Raw genomic sequence first — 18,909 nt, forward strand, 5'->3', positions numbered from 1 at the left:
TTCCTTGCTGAACAGTGCCTGAGGTCTGACAAAGGTGTGATTCCAGAATATTAATGACTTAATTATTCCTCATATATTTCTACAGAATGAGTTTACTGTCTTTGATGGATGTTTTTCAGCTGTTGCTTTGCGATACTGTAGAGGCCTAGTATTTATTTTTCTTCATGATGCCAACTAAGTATTTGTAGTTTTTTCTTTGTGAATGTTTATCATTACTTTTGCTCTCATTTTATCCATTCCCTGTGTATTTATTGTATGTAGCCTCTGTTGATTCAGCTTTTCAAGATTTGTTTCCCATGTTTTGAAATGAAAAATTAATGTGAAGAGATCTTTTCTATGCTAACATTTGATTTTCCCTTTATAATTTTTATTTGCTTAGATTATTTCAATATACCAGCGTGACTACTTATAAGCAGGACATATTAGACAGTTAAGTTGCAATGAATCTACTTGGGGAAAGATATTGTGTCCATTGCAAACAGGTAGGGTAGTGTTTTCTGCTTTCTTTTCAGGAGTCTGTTACTCCTAGTCTCACAATCCAGTTTGTTTTGCTTTCCCTTCCATATATTTGGATTTTCTGTACTGGAAAAAATCACTTTACTGTGATATATGGTTTCTGAGATAATAGATTTTTTTGTGTCCTTCAGGCTACTGATAGGCTGTCCCTGAGGAGGTGATCTTGCTTTGTGGCCACTCAGCACTATTTACTGAACATGAGTAAGAACTGGCACCAGTTTCTGTTCCTCTAGAATGGTGCAGCATATCACACTGGCAAATATTATCTGGCTGGTGTCTGGAGGAAACACAGCTCCCCTGTCTTTCCTTTGGGAAGTTACTGCTAGAAACAAACTTGTAGAAGGAAGAAGGAAAGGAACTGACAACATTAGTATGTCAGATCTGAAACTTCAGCCTTCCTGGTTCAAGAATGCTCCTGAAAAATGGCAGCTCAAGTCCATGGTGGGAAGTGACCAAATTCCAGTCAGGACTAGAATCCAGTTTAGCTCTATTGCAAGCAGACTGGAGAAAGCTCTGCTTCTGGGTGGAATGATACATTCTTGTGGTAGAGATGGATTGGACTCAGACTGCTAAATGCATTTTCGCTAGTGACCTTTTCAAATTTGTCGCCAGTATAATAAATGTTGCCAAGATGACTTAAGAAAGGTTTGCAGCAATATTCCACTTTATTTTTTACAGCAGATGTTTCTTCAGTTACTCTGTATTACAATTTACAGAACTCTTATGTTCTACAAATCAAGATTCATAGCAAAGTGTTTCAGTGCTTTAAGTCCTGCAATAAACAACACCAGGCAGAACAGAACCAGAGGGAAGGTAAGCAGACATCTGCATTCATCCTTCTCTGTGATAAGGTTTGCTTCCTAGTGATCTTCACATTTCAGCAAGTTCATTCACCAGGGCTACCAGCTAACTTCCTAACATCCTCAACTTGATTACTTCAAATATGGGGAACATTAAGCATCAGTTTCCAAACACAGAAGAAAGGCTAGAATTACCATCTGTTTCTTAATTTAGAAATCTGTATATGTGTGTACAACCTAGTATCACTTCTTCTAGTGTGTCCTTTAAAGAATTATGTTTTAAAAACACTTAGTGGTACTGTATGCTTCAGTTCTGAAGTAAGCATTTTAAAAGAGTGCTTTTAGAGGACAAGGGCTCAAAATGTTGAGTTCAAAATATTCATGGTGCTTAAATGAATAGCCAGATACTGAGATTTGGAAAGATATTACATAATTTCTCCAGATCTTTGTTTTATTATCTTGAAACACTGATGTTTTCCATTAAAGTACAATATTTTAGTCACACTTGAGTGTTGCCCCATTAAAATTCAAAGCACAGGTCCCATAAGTTGGCCATAATAAAATTAGAAACAGCAATTAAGACTAGAGGCAGGCTGTAGAGGGTACACTGAAGCCTTGAGTGAGGCTGGACTGATTACTATAAAATCAAATGAGGGGTGGAGTCTATATCTGTTGTGCCTAATGAGTTATAGTTCACCTTCAGACACTTTGGTCAACGTTAGATGTCAGCCTGATCTGATCATGGGATCACTAAATGTGGTGAGGGCAGACCACAAGGCTGCAGTGTTTTGTGTTCCATACCCTGGCAGACAACACTGATTGCATTGTCATAATTCTAATTTCCATCTCTCATATGGGTTCATTCTGAACTCTGCATGTTGTTCCCATCTGCACTTTCCGATGTGTGAATTTTGGCTACCTCTAAACTGGGCTTGGACAATTGATACTCAAAGAGAAATTGGATTATAAGAACAAATTTAGATCTAAATAATCTGACTCCCTAACTCCTATTATTTCTTTACCATTTGCAAGAGTTCAGATACTTGTCTCTATGTCTAATTTAGCAACAAAGTAAGGTGTGAGACCTACAGACTACATTGCTTCCAGGTTCAGCTACTTATTCAGATGTTTTTAAAAGCCATGGTAGGGATATGGCTGTTCAATTTAGAATGCACTGCAGCAATTGTGTGTGGCTCGTGCTGGTAGATGTGAAAGGCATTTTCACATATGCTGTACACACTGTTCATTCTAACTTGAGGGTAAGAGTAGGCTAACCCTAGTGTAGTTCTTTTACTTTTTTCCCTTTACTTTTATTTTTTTATGAATGAGGCCTTTAGCCGTCGTTGGGGAATAACTCCTAAAAACCTTGCAAGCACACCTCTTCCAAAGAACATAAATCATTAATAAAAACTACAGAAAAGGAGTAGTTATATTACAAAATTAATCTACCAGGCTTACAGAGAAAACAAATTTGAAGGAGCCACCTGCTGTGGAGATGAGGCAGTAATCTCAACAGCAGGAAATAAAGGGAGAGAGGGAGAAAATACAAAAGCATAGACATTAAAAAAGTAATTAAAACACTTATCTCCATCGACATACATATCAAACAAAAAAAAAAATCAACCACCTAGAAAACATACTCTATTGAACGTCACAACAGGAAGTAAGAAAGCTATCCCCATAAAAAACAATCTCCAGCAAAATGAGAGAGATTCTTTACAAATACGAGCCTCAAAAGTATTTACTGAAGTGCTAATCACTAATGGACTGACCTTGAGAAAAGCTGAGCACTTTCAGAGTATTTGCAACTTTTCTGAAAGACTACATGCCCAGTATCAAACCTTTAAAAACGTAGAGAAAGTTACTCCCTAGATTTCCGTGGTTGTTCTGTGCTGGGTGCATGTTATAGCATGAGCTGTAGTGGTGTGTTTAGTATAACCAGCTGTGGGGCACAGCTTAGTACTGTATTTGGATTATGTATTTCAGTATAGTTCATTTCTAAATTGTGCAGTATTGACCCATGGACAGCAGTTAGCAGTATGGATATGAGTGAATGTGGCTTCTTAGATACAAATAGGTTGCATAGAGCATATCCGACTGCATAGAAGTACTTTCTATCATGTCTGACTAAAACTATAAATTTGACAGTTATGAAAGTTTACAGTTTCAGTGTTATCATTCAAGAGAATAAGATACTTAAAACTCATGGTCCAATTTATACATAGCATGAATTGTGTGACATTAAATAAAACTACTTTAAATGTATAGATTTTGATCTCCAGTTCCCCAGCCCACAAAAGAGACTTGTTCAAGAACATCAGAGCATTCAGAAATATTAAAGTAGTGCTTATATGCTTGGCTTTTACAGTATGCCATGTCCCTTTGTAGTCACAGTCTAACCATATGGTACCTGTAGCTACAAGTCTCTGGGCAAGTGTGAAATGTCATCAGATGTGCTACATCTGAAATATTTTTGTATGGGCACGCAAGGAGCAAGTTGGAACACTTGGTGTGTAAGAAGGCAGGGACATGGGACAAAATGCTGTTTTTCTGTTCAAATGGACCCTTTCAGAAGACAAGTGGATTTAGAATTTACCTTCTGAGGGGAATTACCTTAGCTCTGTATCTACTTTAGCATACCCTTTTAAGAAAAATAAAACAAAAAATACAAACAAACTTTGTTAACCAAAATAATTAATCAGAAAATGTCACTTCCTCTCCAAATTCCCATCAGTCTCTGCCCATCAGCTTTCCATGGCCCCTTTCCCCAGGACACATGAAGGGGCGCAGCTTTCTCCTGGCCAGAGGTGCAGAACTACTGCTGCAGGATCTGTGCTGCCTCCTTACCAGACTGTGCTCAAGATGCTGAGTAGCAAGATGAGGCTCAGCTTGTCTGGGCTTGACTTCTTGGATATTATTTCAGAAGATTTGTATTGCCACCAGAGCAGATATGCAAAAAATCAATCCCGTGTTTCTTCTCTTCAGTTTTGTATGGGTTTAATGGATTTTTCTCCTCATTCTCAGTAAAAGGCTTTCCACCCAGTCCTAGGATTTCTTGTAATGGAGACTGTGAAGGACAGAAGAATTTTCCTTGTAAACGTGGTTTTAAAAAATCTGGTTTAACTCTGAAATAGAAGCATGGAGATGGTAAAAAGATGGAAAGATGTCCTTTCCCTCTAACTTTCTAGCTCCAGATGTGTAAGGCAAGAGAACATTAAAAAGTAATCCATAAGTTGGTGAATGAGGTTTGATGTTTGGCTTCCTTGTTTTGAAAGTTAGAAAAGGGAAAAAGGAATGCATAGCCAGTAAATCACATTTTGTTTCTTTTTGGTTGAATTTGGATAAACTTGTGAGTGCAATGTAATTTGAAAACAAATTTGAAAGATTCAGTATAAAAAACATACAAGTGTCTTCACTTTCAAAAAGCAGCTCTTGGTATTTTCAAACACAGATTACATCCACCAGTAAAATTCAGTATTATCACAATTAAAAATGAAGCCGACAAACCCTTTCAGTGTTTGATGTGAGGAAAATGAGAAAAAAAATAACACTCTCTTTAGTTTTTTCTCTGTAGGCTCCTGTATATTTACTCTTCACTTTCAGCTCCATTTTATTTTTTTGTCTGGAGATGTGTTTTTAGTCAGCTGCCAGTGAAAGCTACATTTGACCCTTATCAAGGACGAGAGCTTATTTTGTGTGTCAGTTATTAAGATCGGTTGAGAAGTTTATTTGAAACTGCAAATTTGCCCAGCCATGTCAGATTTAAGTAATCCAAACAGTAAGTTCAGGCTGAGAAGCATAGCTGTTGCCGGGGAGAGAGGATTTGATCAAAATAGGAGATAGATATGCAGTGGCTGTACTTGCTTTAGTTTCCCTTTCTGTGTCAGGCTCATAGTTACAGTAGTGGCAGACTTAGCTGATTGATGTGTTGACATGCCTGGATTTATTTGGTGCAGCAGCCAAGTGGACTTGGTGCCCTGCTCTGCAAGCCAATCCCCTACACTGGCTATGCATCACTCTGCTACATTGCCTTGTACATCTGACAAATTTACTCCAATCATTTAGCAATTCCTATCTCAGCTGGACTAGGGAATTGTATCTAACTTTTCTTTCAAAGGAAACAATGGACTTGAGACTGTGCATGAAGAAAATTTATATGCATCAGTAGTGTGAGAACAGAGAGTATAGGATCTTAATAGGAGGCATATGTATTTTTGCTAATACATATGCACACATATATATTTATATTAATGTAGATATATATATAAAGGATATAAAAATAGGAAGTTAGTCTGTGTTTTCCAAAACCACTATTACAGTGGGTAGGACTTTGGAAAGTATATGGTGTGTCATACATGGGAGAGGCTTTGGTGCTGAGGAATTGCACAGTGGAGAAGGAGTTTCAGGGTCCAAATGGAGAAAAGAAGCAAAGAGAGTAGTGAGAGATACTGCTGAGAGATAGCTGGAGCATCTGGAGATGGAAGGCAGAGCACAGCAAACCAGGGGGTCAGGAATCAAGATGAATTGCTTTCTGTACTGCACCTGAGCCAGACTGGAACTGTCTAGGTTAGATTTTGCAAAGCTGAACTAGATCTGTCATGCAAGCTGTTATTTTCACAATGTTTCTACTTTCTCTATTCTTAGTAAATGCAGTTTTCCACAGCCCATGAGGCTTCATTGCGTGGTTTGGATATCAGTTGCTTCAGAAGCTTCTTCCCTGGCATCAGCAAGCAAAGGAGCTGAGGCTGCAGAAGATGAGGGGCTCAGCACAGCCCTCTGCTTGTGGGTGCCTGTGTGCTCTGAGGGTGTGCAGATGCCATCCAAACAGCACCAGGGGAGCTGCTTTTCTAATCTGCCTCCTCTTGCTGGCCCATCCAAAGAGTTGTTCTTCAGTGCCGGGGAAGGAAGTCATTGTTATCACTAGATTTTGATACAGATTATTTAAAGATGGGAGATGTGGGATAGTGATAGATTGTTTCAGAACATTAAATACCTAATAACAAATTTTAAAAATCTTTTTAGATGGCTTGCAAGTGGATTTGGAGAACAGAGAACTGATTTACTCGGCTTCAGCCTAAAAGCTAGGGAAAAGACCTTATATTTTTCGAAGCATTTTTTCTTGGGTGGCTCTTGGCTATTTTGTACTGGTGTGTGAATTCATTTTTTCTAAAGGATGTCTCTGATTTATCTTCAAAGAGATATTTCTTATGGTTCATTATTTTGACCTAAACTGTGTCTTTCATAGGTGACTGGGTTTTTTTAAATTTTATTTCTTCTCTAAAACCATTTGCTCAAAACTGTATTTTTCCCTCTACTGCTATTTTTTTGTTAAATATTCTCTCTCCCAAGAGGCTGTTGGCTATTTATCAATATTTGATCTCTCTGTAAAGTATACTTCTGTGGGGTGGTTGTTTATTATGAAATGGTGTCTCTAAAGTGAATCTTATCTGTTCTTGATCTCTTTCTCTGTCTGCCTCTGTCTGCTGCTTTCTTAGCTTGCCTAGTGGCTTGAAGAAGTACTTAATGCCTCTATTTTAACAAAAGTAAATGCAGTCATAACAGTAGTAAATACTAAGCAGCAAAAGGAGATGCATCAGAAGCCAGTACAATACAACTTTCCAGCAGGTGCTTAGCAAAGAGCTTCAATCTCTGCTAAGTGTTTATAAGTATAAAAGAAAAAATCCCCTACATTTCCTTCAAATGTAAATATCACAAAATTGGTTTTCACAGAGTTTTCAGCAAAATGAAAATAGTAAAATAAATAGCAGATAATGCCATGTATTATTGACTACCTCTTTGGCAGTTGTTTGGTCATATCAGCCAGGCTAAACATTATTGAACCCAATGCATTCTTAATCCAACTCCTTTGATTTCAGTGATACCAAACAAGCGGTGAACCTAGACAAAGAACATTGCAACACTTCCTTTATTACACTCTTTATTAAGCCTATGGGAGCTAAAGTACTGATGCTGTTAGAGACCAAATAGTTTTCATTAGGAGATGATAAAAGCAGCAAAAAGTATGTGGGAAAAAATATTTTGAGAGATTCTCTTTGGGTTTGAATGGAGATACATATTAGGTGGAAAGGAAATTATCTTTAATGCAGGCTGCACATCCCACTAATGATAAGAGTATTTCTCCCAAGAGTAAACTGAGGCCTCTGAGTTGGTTTATGGATATCTCAATAGGAATGGTTGCATTAGTCTGTCCTCTGCCTGCAGGCAGTCACTGAGAGCTTTTGCTGAGGTACTCTTCTTGCCGTAGATGATTTTGCAATATATACTTAAAGGAAAATCTATGTCTTTTTAAAAATAGTTTCTTTAATGCATTTTACATATAGTACTTTCAATAGTACTAAGTATTTCTGGCAGCCTCTTAAGCTATCCATTATTCATTATTCATTAGCTAAAATTCCAGTCTACCCAGAAAGTACAGCATTCAGAGGTCTTGAAGTTCAGGACGTGCTAGTATTTTTTAACCGTATTTTTCTCAATATCCAACTATAGATAAGTGTTGGTTTCAAAGTGGGTGTACAGCAACTGAGTCAATTTCAGGGTTTTTTAATTTTCTTTTTGGCTTGTAAACATTTTGAATTCACTTAGAGTATATTTTGTTTTGCTTTACTGAAACTAATAAATCTAAAAATTTATTTTATTTTTCTGGAATTATAGTAACTTCATTCAGAGTTCTAGAGGTTTGAAAAACTTCCTCCATATAGGTAACTCATGAAGAAGTACTAAGTTTTCTCATTATGTAGTTCTGGTCGTATGCTGTAAGGAGATCAATTTTTGTTGCTTAATTAATATAAAAAAACCCCTAACCTTCCCTATTTAAGAAAGTGCCCTTCAACGTGAAATTCTGCATTATTGTAGATGCTAAAATTGTGTTATTAGGGTTTTCCAGACCAGTATGTCTCAAAGAGGAGTAATATTAGTCTGCTGCCACCCATGCCTGAGAAAGGAGGGAACACAGATTGCTTTGTATGCTGCAGTTCTTCCTGCTTGCTCTGAGGATTCCTCAGTGTTAGTGTGTTTTCTTAGAAAAATTGTTGACATTTACTCCATTTCAATATGTAATGATTAATTAGCATACTTTTGATAATATTATGGGGTTTTAGATGTAAATATGAAAGTTGAGACTGTTGAAAATACCCTGATTGCATTTGCATGAATAAAATGGCTCAACTGGTGTGTCAGCTGGGCTGGCTTTTGTGCTGTCCAACCATTCACACCAAAATTAGATGATGTTCTTTGGTAATTGGAAGATGCTTTTTGCTGCTTTCTTTTAACTGAAAGGTATTTGTTGCTATTAATATTTCTGAAGTAAATCCTTGTCTGTATCCTACAGATTCTGTGTAAATGTGTGTTTTTAATAACTAGGAATAAATGTCAAGCCAATCCAGACTTCAAAGTTTGGAAAAAATAATCAAGAATGGCAAAAAAATGATGGCATACAAATACTCAGAGATGAGACCTACATCACTGCCATTTCTCCTCCTCCCCTCATCAGTTAAGCTGTTTGTTACTGCCTCATTTGTATTATCTGCTTTTGCACTGTGTTCTCTCTAATCCCTTCCCCTGCACTGGTTTTGTTAGGAGTTATACAAGTACATGCATTGTCAAAGAACCTGATTTTCAAGTGCCTGTGCTATTAAACAATCACCAGTTATATAAGCTGCAACTACACATATGATCCTTTGCAATCTACTTTTGGAAACATCTAAGGGTTTGTAAAAGTACCATGTTTTTGAGAATATGTGTATAATTCAAAATATACGTTGGTCGCTAAAATTTCCTGTGTAATTCTGATGTGCCACAAAACGTCTGTTTCAGGTTTGCCAGAACCAAACAGAGACAGAATATTCGAAGGACTGAGAATGAATCAAGGCTTCTACACATCTAAAGACTTCTTACCTTTGGTAGCAATGGCAAGTAAACCAGGTGTGTGATACTATGTTCTTATTGTAACCACATTCAGTAAGTCATTAGCAGTTGTTGTTATATCGAACTGTCTGCCTACAAGCAGCACATCCAGTTACAAAGTACCTTCCCCTGAATATATCTGGGAACAGGGTTTTCTCTTGGTGGGTGGCAAGCTCAGGAGCACTGGTCAGGAAAATTAGACCCAGAGATTATTAACTCAATAATCATATGTGCAAATCTAAATTTATAGCAAATAATTTTCCCTTATAAGTTATATTTGCTATTTTGGATTATAGTAAAAAGATGACATAAGCTTCTCCTTTGTATAAAATATCTTCATGAAAATATTGTGTATAAGATGGTCTGAAAAAATCTGATATTACTAAAGGTTCTGACTTATATAAGCAGCTGTTTTGTAGATTGTTGATAAATTCTTTTACTTGATCCCAAATTGCATGCTGCAGGTTTTGCAGGCACATTTAAATCAGCACTGGTTCCTTACGCAAGTCTTACAGTCTAAGACCCAGGACAACAAGAGTACGACAGGAGTTAATAAGAAAGTGCTGAGTTCATAGGCACCAAATGCAGTCTTGTTTTATGGTTTCACATTTTCCTTTGAGCACAGAGATAGCTGCATTTGCTCCCTAAGGAATACAGATGCTTTCAGTGTACCTGAATATGAACTCATAAGCCCAAAGCATGTGATTTCTATGCCACATTTCTTCATGGTTTAAATTCCCCAGACAAAAAAGAAATTAATGTACAGTTTTTTTGTTTTTTTTATTTAGGACAGAATGTGGTATTTTACATATGACTTAATATAACTTGTTTTATCTACAAACAGATTTTCATTTCAGCATTCAGAAATTTCTTTTAGCATCATATAGGATTGCCTGCTTATTTAGTAGATTTTTCTTAAACACTTTTGAGGAATATATATTCTGTGGCAGATTATTCTGCTTATAAAAGTAAAGTTTATTACCACATTTGATGCAAAATATTTTGGAAGTGAAATTTTGCATCCCAACTGTCCCATCTCTGCTGTTTTCATCAAATGCTTATTTCTGTCTGCTTTCTTAAAGGAATCTAAAATTATTTGAGATAAAAAGGCAAGCTTTTGGGTTTTCTTTTTGAAGACAGAGATGTTTAAAAAGAAAACAGATTTAGAATATGCAGTGCAACACATTTGTAGATTAATAAAGAAAAAGTAAGTCCTGCAAAACAATCCTCTCTTGAAACAATTTGACTTATAATACTTTGTAGACTTCTGAGAAGATATGTAGCAGTTGTGTACTGTAGGTCACCTGCCTGCATGAGGATCTATATACTGTGATCCACATATTTCAAAATATTGCAGAGAAGTCCTCTTGATTTGCTAGCATATGTGATAATATGGTTTTTTTAATATTAAGCCTACAATGGGAAAAGGATGAACTTGGAAGAACTAACCTTTTCTGACTGACAGTAATGGATAGCTCTTTGGTGTTGTCTGTTAATTAATATGGTCTCTTTTACTTAATTTTCCTAGTGTCTGTCTGTAGCTATAGCCACCTTTTGCTCTCTACGGAATGGAATTTTAAAATAAAATATACACTTACTGCATCCTACTCTATCCTCCTTTTTTCACTGTGACAGTTATCTAAATAATAGAAATAGCAGACTTATTCATAGTAAAATATATATTCTGCCTGCTTATTAATTCTGAATGCCACTTGTTAATATACTTTCCTCCAAAAGGGTTTCCCCTTGAAAATACATAGCTGTGAATTTACCTTAGGAGTGTGTTCCCAAGAGCAAAGAGGGCTGCTCTGACTGATCCCTTCTCGGCTCATACTCTAATGGCCACCTGAGCTGCCAGCCCCCTGCTTCACTTGTGCTTTTTCCACTGCTCAATCTGTATGAAGTGTTAAGTTCATTAAAAATACATGAGAAAAGTTTAGAGAGAATTTTAGACTAAGAATCCTATTAAATAAATAGTAAATATGATGGCACATACATGGATAGGGAGAAATTACAGCATTTGTCATACAATAAACATTTTTCAAATGGAGAGAGAATAGGTGTATTATGATGTTGTTTCTCACTGTGTTTATATTTCTAAATGGAAAAGATTGTTTACTTGAATAATACTTGTGTTCCACAATTACATGTGAAAATCTGCTATAATCGAATACTTGAGTTAAAGTACAATAGGTAAATGGCCAGCTTAGTGCCTCCTGACTGGAACTGTCCTGGACTCAGTGAGAGTGTAGCTTTGTATTAGTTTTGTCATTATTTTTCAAGTCACAACCATTTGCCTAATCAACTATTAATTGTATTTAAACATGTGATAAAGTGCAGTCTCATTCAGGGAACAGACACAGTTCAGTTTTACTTAACTATTTCTTGTTTAATTGAATCATCAAATACAAGCTGTAGATGACAAGCAGATAATATTGTCATTTTCTCTATGTAACGTTTTACAAATGATTTATAGAAAACAACTGTAGATTTTCTTCTGGTGGAAGAACTAGGAATTACTGTAACAATATTATTTTTCTTCATGTTCAGCTGATGAATAGCCTCAGAGAATCATGTCACATCCAGAACAGTGTCAGTGCTTTATAGAAATCTTTGGGCACTGATGTTGGTATACTATTACACAAAACTATAACTATCAACAACTTTTATTTTTTTTTTCTTGTTTTGTTCGATTTTGGGGTTTTTTTTTGTTTTGGTTTGGCTTTTTTTTAGCTGGAAGGATAATGAATCCGATGAGAGAGAAACTTTTTGAATAAAAAGATCTCACAATTCTAGCTTCAACCTGACAGGACCCACAATCCTACAAACATGTTGTCATTTGAATTATTTCTCAATAGAAAGATGCAGCTGCTTAGAGTACTGACTATGAAATTATGTATATGAGCATATCTTAAAAGGGGGAATAAAACTGTCTTTCAGTGGAGCAGAATAATTTGATAGTGACACTCCAAGCTTGAAAACTGTAAGATGCAATTTTACACTGCTTTGAGTACAAGTACCTTTTGAGCTGTCATGCAGAAATGGTTTCTCTACTTGAAAATGGGGTTTTCCTTTTATCTTTCAGGGATGTGTGCCTGTCACTCTCCGTTGCCGTCAATACATGGAACTGTGATTGTACTCGGGGCAGGAGACACTGCTTTTGACTGTGCAACATCTGCTCTGCGCTGCGGAGCTCGTCGTGTGTTTGTGGTCTTCAGAAAGGGATTCACTCATATCAGGGCTGTCCCAGAAGAGGTGAAATTGAATAGCAGCATTTCTGAGAAGGCAGCTTTGTTTTTTCTATGTAGCCTAAAAGTATGCTATAGGCACTTAACAGACATCTGCTAAAGGTTTTGTTTAGAAAAATGCTCTTAAAATGTTTATTAAAGATCTGAGGCACACTTTGTATACTCTGTATTTAAATAATTTTCCACTGTTGTATCTGTTTCCTGAAAAGTCAGAAAGATGTATTTGCAAGCAGGGGGTATAATTTCTTGTAAGTTAGAAAATGAACTAAAATTTTCAATCTTGGAATCAAACAGCCATTAGAGTATTGTAGGTGGCCCTTCAGATCATGATTAGATCTTAGAACACCTTCTGGGTGTTGTTTAAGGAATCTCAGTGATTCTGACATTGCCTTGTGAGCCTATAAAAGGCTTTTCCCTTTTCCCTTTTCCCTTTTCCCTTTTCCCCTTCCCTTCCTCCCCCTCCTCTCCTCTCTTCCTCTTCCCTCAATTACTTACAGTGATTTTGGCTTCAAAGCACTGTTACTCATCCCATATTTCAGCATTCAGTTTGGTTTTTAGTTTGGCTTTGCACTTCGGCATTTATCAAGTCATCTGCACATTTTGAAATTATTCTGCTTCCTCAATTTGTATGTACTACAGGAGGGCTTTTCAAATTATTTTCTCTTATTTTGGTGGTCTTTTTCTGTTTCATTTATTTGGTACATTACACTTCTATATACCTGAGAATAGCACACCACCTAATGCAGCTTTATGATGAGATTTATGGTAGTTTGGTTGTCTGTTTCAAGAAGGTGGGCACCTTAGATCTTCCAGAAGGGGAATGGAGCTGCAGATAAAGCCATGGATGGTTTCTTGGTGCATGATTTACTTATGTTGCACTTCAGCCAAGAGTTCTAGACACGAGATTACTGAAGCCATTGCACTGACTCGTGCTATTCAGATTCTTACTATAGTCTGAACCCAAATCTTCTGTATAAGCCTGGGTAAATTTCTAAATTTGTCAATGTTTGTACTCATCCAATCATGCAGTGGGCCTTGAAAACAATAAAATAAAAGTAGCTTCAATTAATAAGAGTCATGTCAGATGAAATATGCATATTCAAAAAAGTTGTCTAAATAGAGACAGTCAAATTCTGAAGAAAATTAACTTAAGCAGGTTTACCACAGCAGAGATTCAGAAGATCTTAAGTCTGGATTGTTACTCAGAAATCTCTTGCTTGTACATGGTAGTCAGCATTTGATAAAATCTTAAAATCATAGTAAATACAAATCAGGGCATGGACTAAGTTAATACTAGGCCACTTTTTAAAAGACACAGATATTTATATAAGAGAAATCTTTTGCCCTCAAAGAAGTTAAAAATATTCAAAATAATGGAAAAATAAGAAAGTATATTGGAGAAATATTTGCCTTGAAAATTTACCTACTGCCACTGCTTGATTTGATAGCATGAGAGTTTCTGAAACTGACAGTAAGATGACTGCATACTGGACACAGCTGATTTGTACTATAGAAGAATCCATGGTAACATCTTGAGTCAAAAAATGTTTTCTGCTTGGTTTGTTTGGGGTTTTTCTCCATGAAAATGCAGCATGTTAAAGTTACATATTTTATTGCTTCTACTGTACAGATGGAACTTGCAAAGGAAGAGAAGTGTGAATTTCTGCCTTTCCTCTCTCCTCGGAAAGTTGTTCTTAAAGGTGGACAAATTGTTGCCATGGAATTTGCTCGAACTGAACAAGACAGCGATGGAATCTGGAAAGAAGATGAGGATCAGGTCGTCCGTCTGAAAGCTGATGTGGTGATCAGTGCCTTTGGCTCCATTTTAAGTGACAATAAAGGTAACCCTGACTACTGTGAATACAGATTGTTCTTTTAGCTGCAGCCATTTGTGAAATGGGTCTTCTGGAGGTTACTCAGCTTGTGACTGCCAGTCCTCTTACAGGAGTTTGTCCTTCAGGTACACCTTTTAGGAAAAGACTTGGGGGCTGGTAACCAGGCAGTTCTCTGCATGTTGCTGTATAGAGCTGGAGCTCAGCATAGAAGTGCAGTTCCTCAGCATATGTTTTTTTTGTCAGTGCAATTGGGATCTCTAAGAAACTCTTGGGAATTTGTTCTGGTCTCATTAATTAACTCTAGAGAAACTCAATATATTACATCTTTAAGCTGAATTGATCTGATTGCTGAAATATCTTTTTTTAAAAAAAAATCGAGCAAATTAAACAGGCACTGAAGCATCCATTATTCTGATTCAGCTAGTCTGGGTATTACTTATTTCTTGTGCATATACAAGAGAACTGTGACCTCCCTCTTACACAGTATTTCTTAGTTGCACTTGACAAGGTTTAGTCTTCCAAGTTAGCAAGTACTTAATTCTGTATTAAAGATACAGAAATTACTAAATAATATAATTATTAATTAAATTATTATCATTTATTAATTAATATATTAAAGGTCCAGAAATTGATGACATTTCAGAGAGTGGATGAATTATCTTCGTTTAGCAGAGGGATGAACATGAATACAGTGAATACCATGAATTCATACTGAGCAGCATTTAGTCTGCTCTCCTCTGACACTAGGTTAGACTTCAGGAGTCCAGGTACATACATTGAATGTGCCTTAGAAGTTAAAAACACTGACTCAGCAGTAGACACACTGATAAAATGAGAAGGTCTTCAGCATGGAAATTAGCAAGTTCTGAAAGCCTTAGTGAACAACGTGCCTGCCTCTCCAGGGCATGGTCATGCCAGCCAATTTACCATGACATGTTGTCGTGGTCCTTTGGGAATAAATGCTCTGACAGAGGACTTGCCAAGTGCCTCAGATTACACAAGACCAGAAAATTTGGTATTCAAAATTTCTTAGCGTAATGTATTTTTGTGAATCATTGCAATCAAGGAAAATGGTAAATTGTAAGTGATGTAAGCAGGCTGTAAACCTGCATAATGTACTCAGCACTCCCTGTTCAACATGCAGTTGTATAGAATGGTAAATTATCATGCAAACATCAGAAAAGTCAACCCTCTCCTACACTAAAAAGAAGGATCAGCCTGGTCTTTCAAGGAACATGTGAAGTGAATATCAGGAGCAATCCTATCTTGTGTGTGCTCCTAATGCTTTGGGGTAGTTTCGTGCATCCTTGGCTGTTTCTAGACAGTGACTGCACCCAGGTATTTACAGTGCTCATTGCTCAGGGCTGGCACGCCGCTGCCTCCTGCTCTACAGGGCACAGGAGAGGACAGACTCCTATTCCCCTTGCAGCTGTATTGCTGTGGAAAGACTCTGGCATTTGTGTGGGTCATATTTCAGGGCTCAGTCTAACCTCCAGGAAGCAAGAAGAAGAAGATTTAAGGTTTTTTAAACAGATTTGTAAAGATTTTTTTAAAGAGATTCATTAACTACTCTGATGATGGCATTGATAGACTGAGAATTTTGGCAAATTTTGTGTTGTTTTTAAAATCCTGTGTTTAGGTTTTTTTGGAAGGTTTTCTAGCATCTCCTGTGGTAAATCAATATTAACCTATGCAATCAATATATTTTGTTGTGATTCATAGACCCCATGATATAGGAGTGATTCTGTTTTCTCCCACATTAAAAATTACCTCAATTAAAAGATTGAACTTACTGTGCTGCTCAGCCAAAGTACTGTGCCAGTCTTGTATTTCCTAGGGCGCATTCACAGTCTAAATTAATTGTTGAGAGGTTTTTAAATAGAAACATAAAATGGGAGGGGAACAGTCATGCAGTGAGCTGATCATGAGAGAAGAGAGTCATTTACTTTGGGGGTGAGCAAAACACCTCAGTTTCACACTGTATTTTGGGTGTAACTGCTGTTAGAAGAGCAATCAAATAAAAAGGAAAAATGCAAGTCATTTGTTTTGGATGTTGTGAAAGTGAAAAGAAGCTAAGACTTTAGTGCATAAAGTGCTTATTTTGAACATACCATTTCAGCTGCTTTTAAGTTGTTTTTTTTAAGCTGTCTTAATGAAAGTCAAATTTGCTTTTCACCGCTGAGCTGGATTACAACCAAAACTTCAGACTACTTCAGTGTACATAACAAAGATAAATGAAAAAGAAAAAAAGCCACCACCAAAACATCATCTTAGTGTTTTGTTGTGGTTTTTTGTTTGTGTGGTTGATTGGTTTTTCTAAATGAAGTACACTTCTGTATTCAAGAGATGAAAATATTCAGGTATTCCCCATCAGAAGATGGAGATGAAAATACTGGAGGTACTCAAATGCCATGTTTCATTCAAAATACATGAACAATGCCATGAGCAAGCTGATTTGACTTGGAACTTCATCTAACTTTGAAAGGAATGGAATAGGCAACCTTCAGAAGGCCCTTCTCATCTCAATTATTCTGTGACTGGGTGACTCAGGTGCAGGTTGAATAAACATGTTAATTGCTGCTCATACAAAGAGCTCTATCAATTGACCTAATTCATAAGGCACCTTGGGGAACTGCAAATGCAGTATTGGTATGGGCTAAGATAGCAGGTTATATCCTACAAAAGCTGGTTCTAGTGATAAAAGAATAAAGAAAATACTGTCAGAACCAGAGAGATTAAAATTAGACTTAGCCCCAGTTCAACGAAGTGTTCAGGGCAGCCTTGATGCTCATGTTTGAAAGTTTTATAAGAAGCCATAAGTGTGTGGGTGATTGAGCAGAAATAGCTCATAGGTTAGAAAGTTTTTTCTACTCTATTATCCTCAGCAAGATGTTTCCTATTCTTGCATGGTGACTATTAAATTTGCAACTGAGATTCTGTGCGTTCACAATAGATATTTAGTCTTTCTTTTTTTTTGTTGTTGAAATAAAATGCTGATTGTGTTTTTAAGCAACACCTCTAGTGGACATTCATCCTCTTGTTGGGAATCATATAAATGCATCACTAACTTAAAAAAAATTGACTCCTAGTTTCATTTTATGCTCCTAGAGTTGTTTACAGATGAAATGGGAGTTGCCTTCTAGACTGTTTTAAGAAGGTTACCATTTTATTAAAACCAGTAAAAAGGCAGCCCAACAAAGTGTTCAAATCCAACTGCTGCAGGTGGGGTAAGAAAAATGTTTTGCTTCTTCTTGAAGAACTTCTTGGTTCTTGCTTTTTTGCTTAGTTTGTTATTTTTGAGACTTACAATGTATCAGTGAATTACTGAAATATCTTCTGTCACTATATTCCTAATTGCAACTACTCAACATAGACAATCACAGTTCTGTGTGCCCCCTCACACTGTGTTCAGCCTCTACATCCTACTTAACAGCAGTGCCGTTGGTTTTAAAGTCTGAACTTTAAATAACCCTTTTCTAATCTATTTCCTTCTGATAAGCAAAGGAAACAATACTTTTGGAGTGCAAAATTTTGTAACAAATGTCATTATGATTTGTTTTCATGAATTTCCAAGGAGAACCATGGAGAAAGTATGGAAAATAGTGCTCAAAATGCACTACAAAATTCAGTGCAGAACAAAGAACTAAGCCAGGATAGGGGACTGGCAACCTAAGTTTAGTTTGATACTCTGTTTAGCAGGCAGCAGTAAAGAGGAAGAATTCCCATGTAACCAGAATCTTAGCATGATAATGTCTATTTTATTTTCTTGGAACAGCAATAAAGAGAAATGAAAAATATCTGAGCAAAATCCAAGTACTGCCTTGGTAAAAAAAATCACAGAAATAGCAAGTTATTTGTGAACCAAAATATGTTTAATGAAAATGTTGGTAGTAGCTAGCTATTGCATCGTGACTGAAGGGCAAAACTTTATTTCATAATTCCAGGAATCAGTCACTACTTTCAGATACTTTGCTTTTACTTTAAGTACAACTGTTATCTTTCCTGGAAACTGCAGCAGCAAATCCTAGGCTTTCTGCTTCCCTAGAACAGTTCAACATACGGTAAAGACAACTTTTCCCAAGTTGTTTACAATTTTATACTTGAACCCAGTCATAGTTAATTTTTATTTCTACAGTTTGAGAGAAATTTGCTAAGGAACAAAGGAAAAAAGAGTTTGCAGAGCTCTGACCTCATAAGTGAAAAAGATTTTAGTTTTCCTTTGATCAGGTATAGAACTCCAAATGGCACAGAAACCAGGAGGTCTGGAACTTGGAAGGACTGTTGAGTTTCTCCATAGAACCTGCTCAGACAACTGGGTAATTTTGACCTCAGAATACTGCAGCTTTGACTATCTAATGAAAGAGGAAAGGGGAGGAAGAGAGGCTGTGATGCCCCAGCTGGGAATGCCCTGGCATCTTCTTGTTAGCACAGCATCTGCCTCACACCAACAGGCTTTGAGTCACCAGATTTGTAAAACAATTGTTATATAAAACTGAAATTTGTATACGTTCACTGAAATAGGTAGGAGTTTTCCTGCTGAGTCATTTGGAATAAGATTTTTCTCTACAAATAGGTTTACTGAGCTAG

The 18,909-nt window shown here is 36.7% G+C and overlaps 1 protein-coding gene across 1 annotated transcript in view; it reads left to right on the forward strand.

The window, feature by feature from the left end:
• The window catches only part of DPYD (dihydropyrimidine dehydrogenase), a 345,166-nt gene that overhangs the window by 153,888 nt on the left and 172,369 nt on the right, over positions 1–18,909 (forward strand). Inside the window, exons 9-11 of the mRNA XM_058842999.1 lie at positions 9,150–9,257; positions 12,325–12,494; positions 14,118–14,328. Coding sequence (XP_058698982.1) covers positions 9,150–9,257; positions 12,325–12,494; positions 14,118–14,328 — 489 coding nt within the window. The remainder of the gene's footprint in view (positions 1–9,149; positions 9,258–12,324; positions 12,495–14,117; positions 14,329–18,909) is intronic.

This window comes from Poecile atricapillus, chromosome 7 (assembly GCF_030490865.1).
Source record: "Poecile atricapillus isolate bPoeAtr1 chromosome 7, bPoeAtr1.hap1, whole genome shotgun sequence".
NCBI classification, from domain to species: domain Eukaryota; kingdom Metazoa; phylum Chordata; class Aves; order Passeriformes; family Paridae; genus Poecile; species Poecile atricapillus.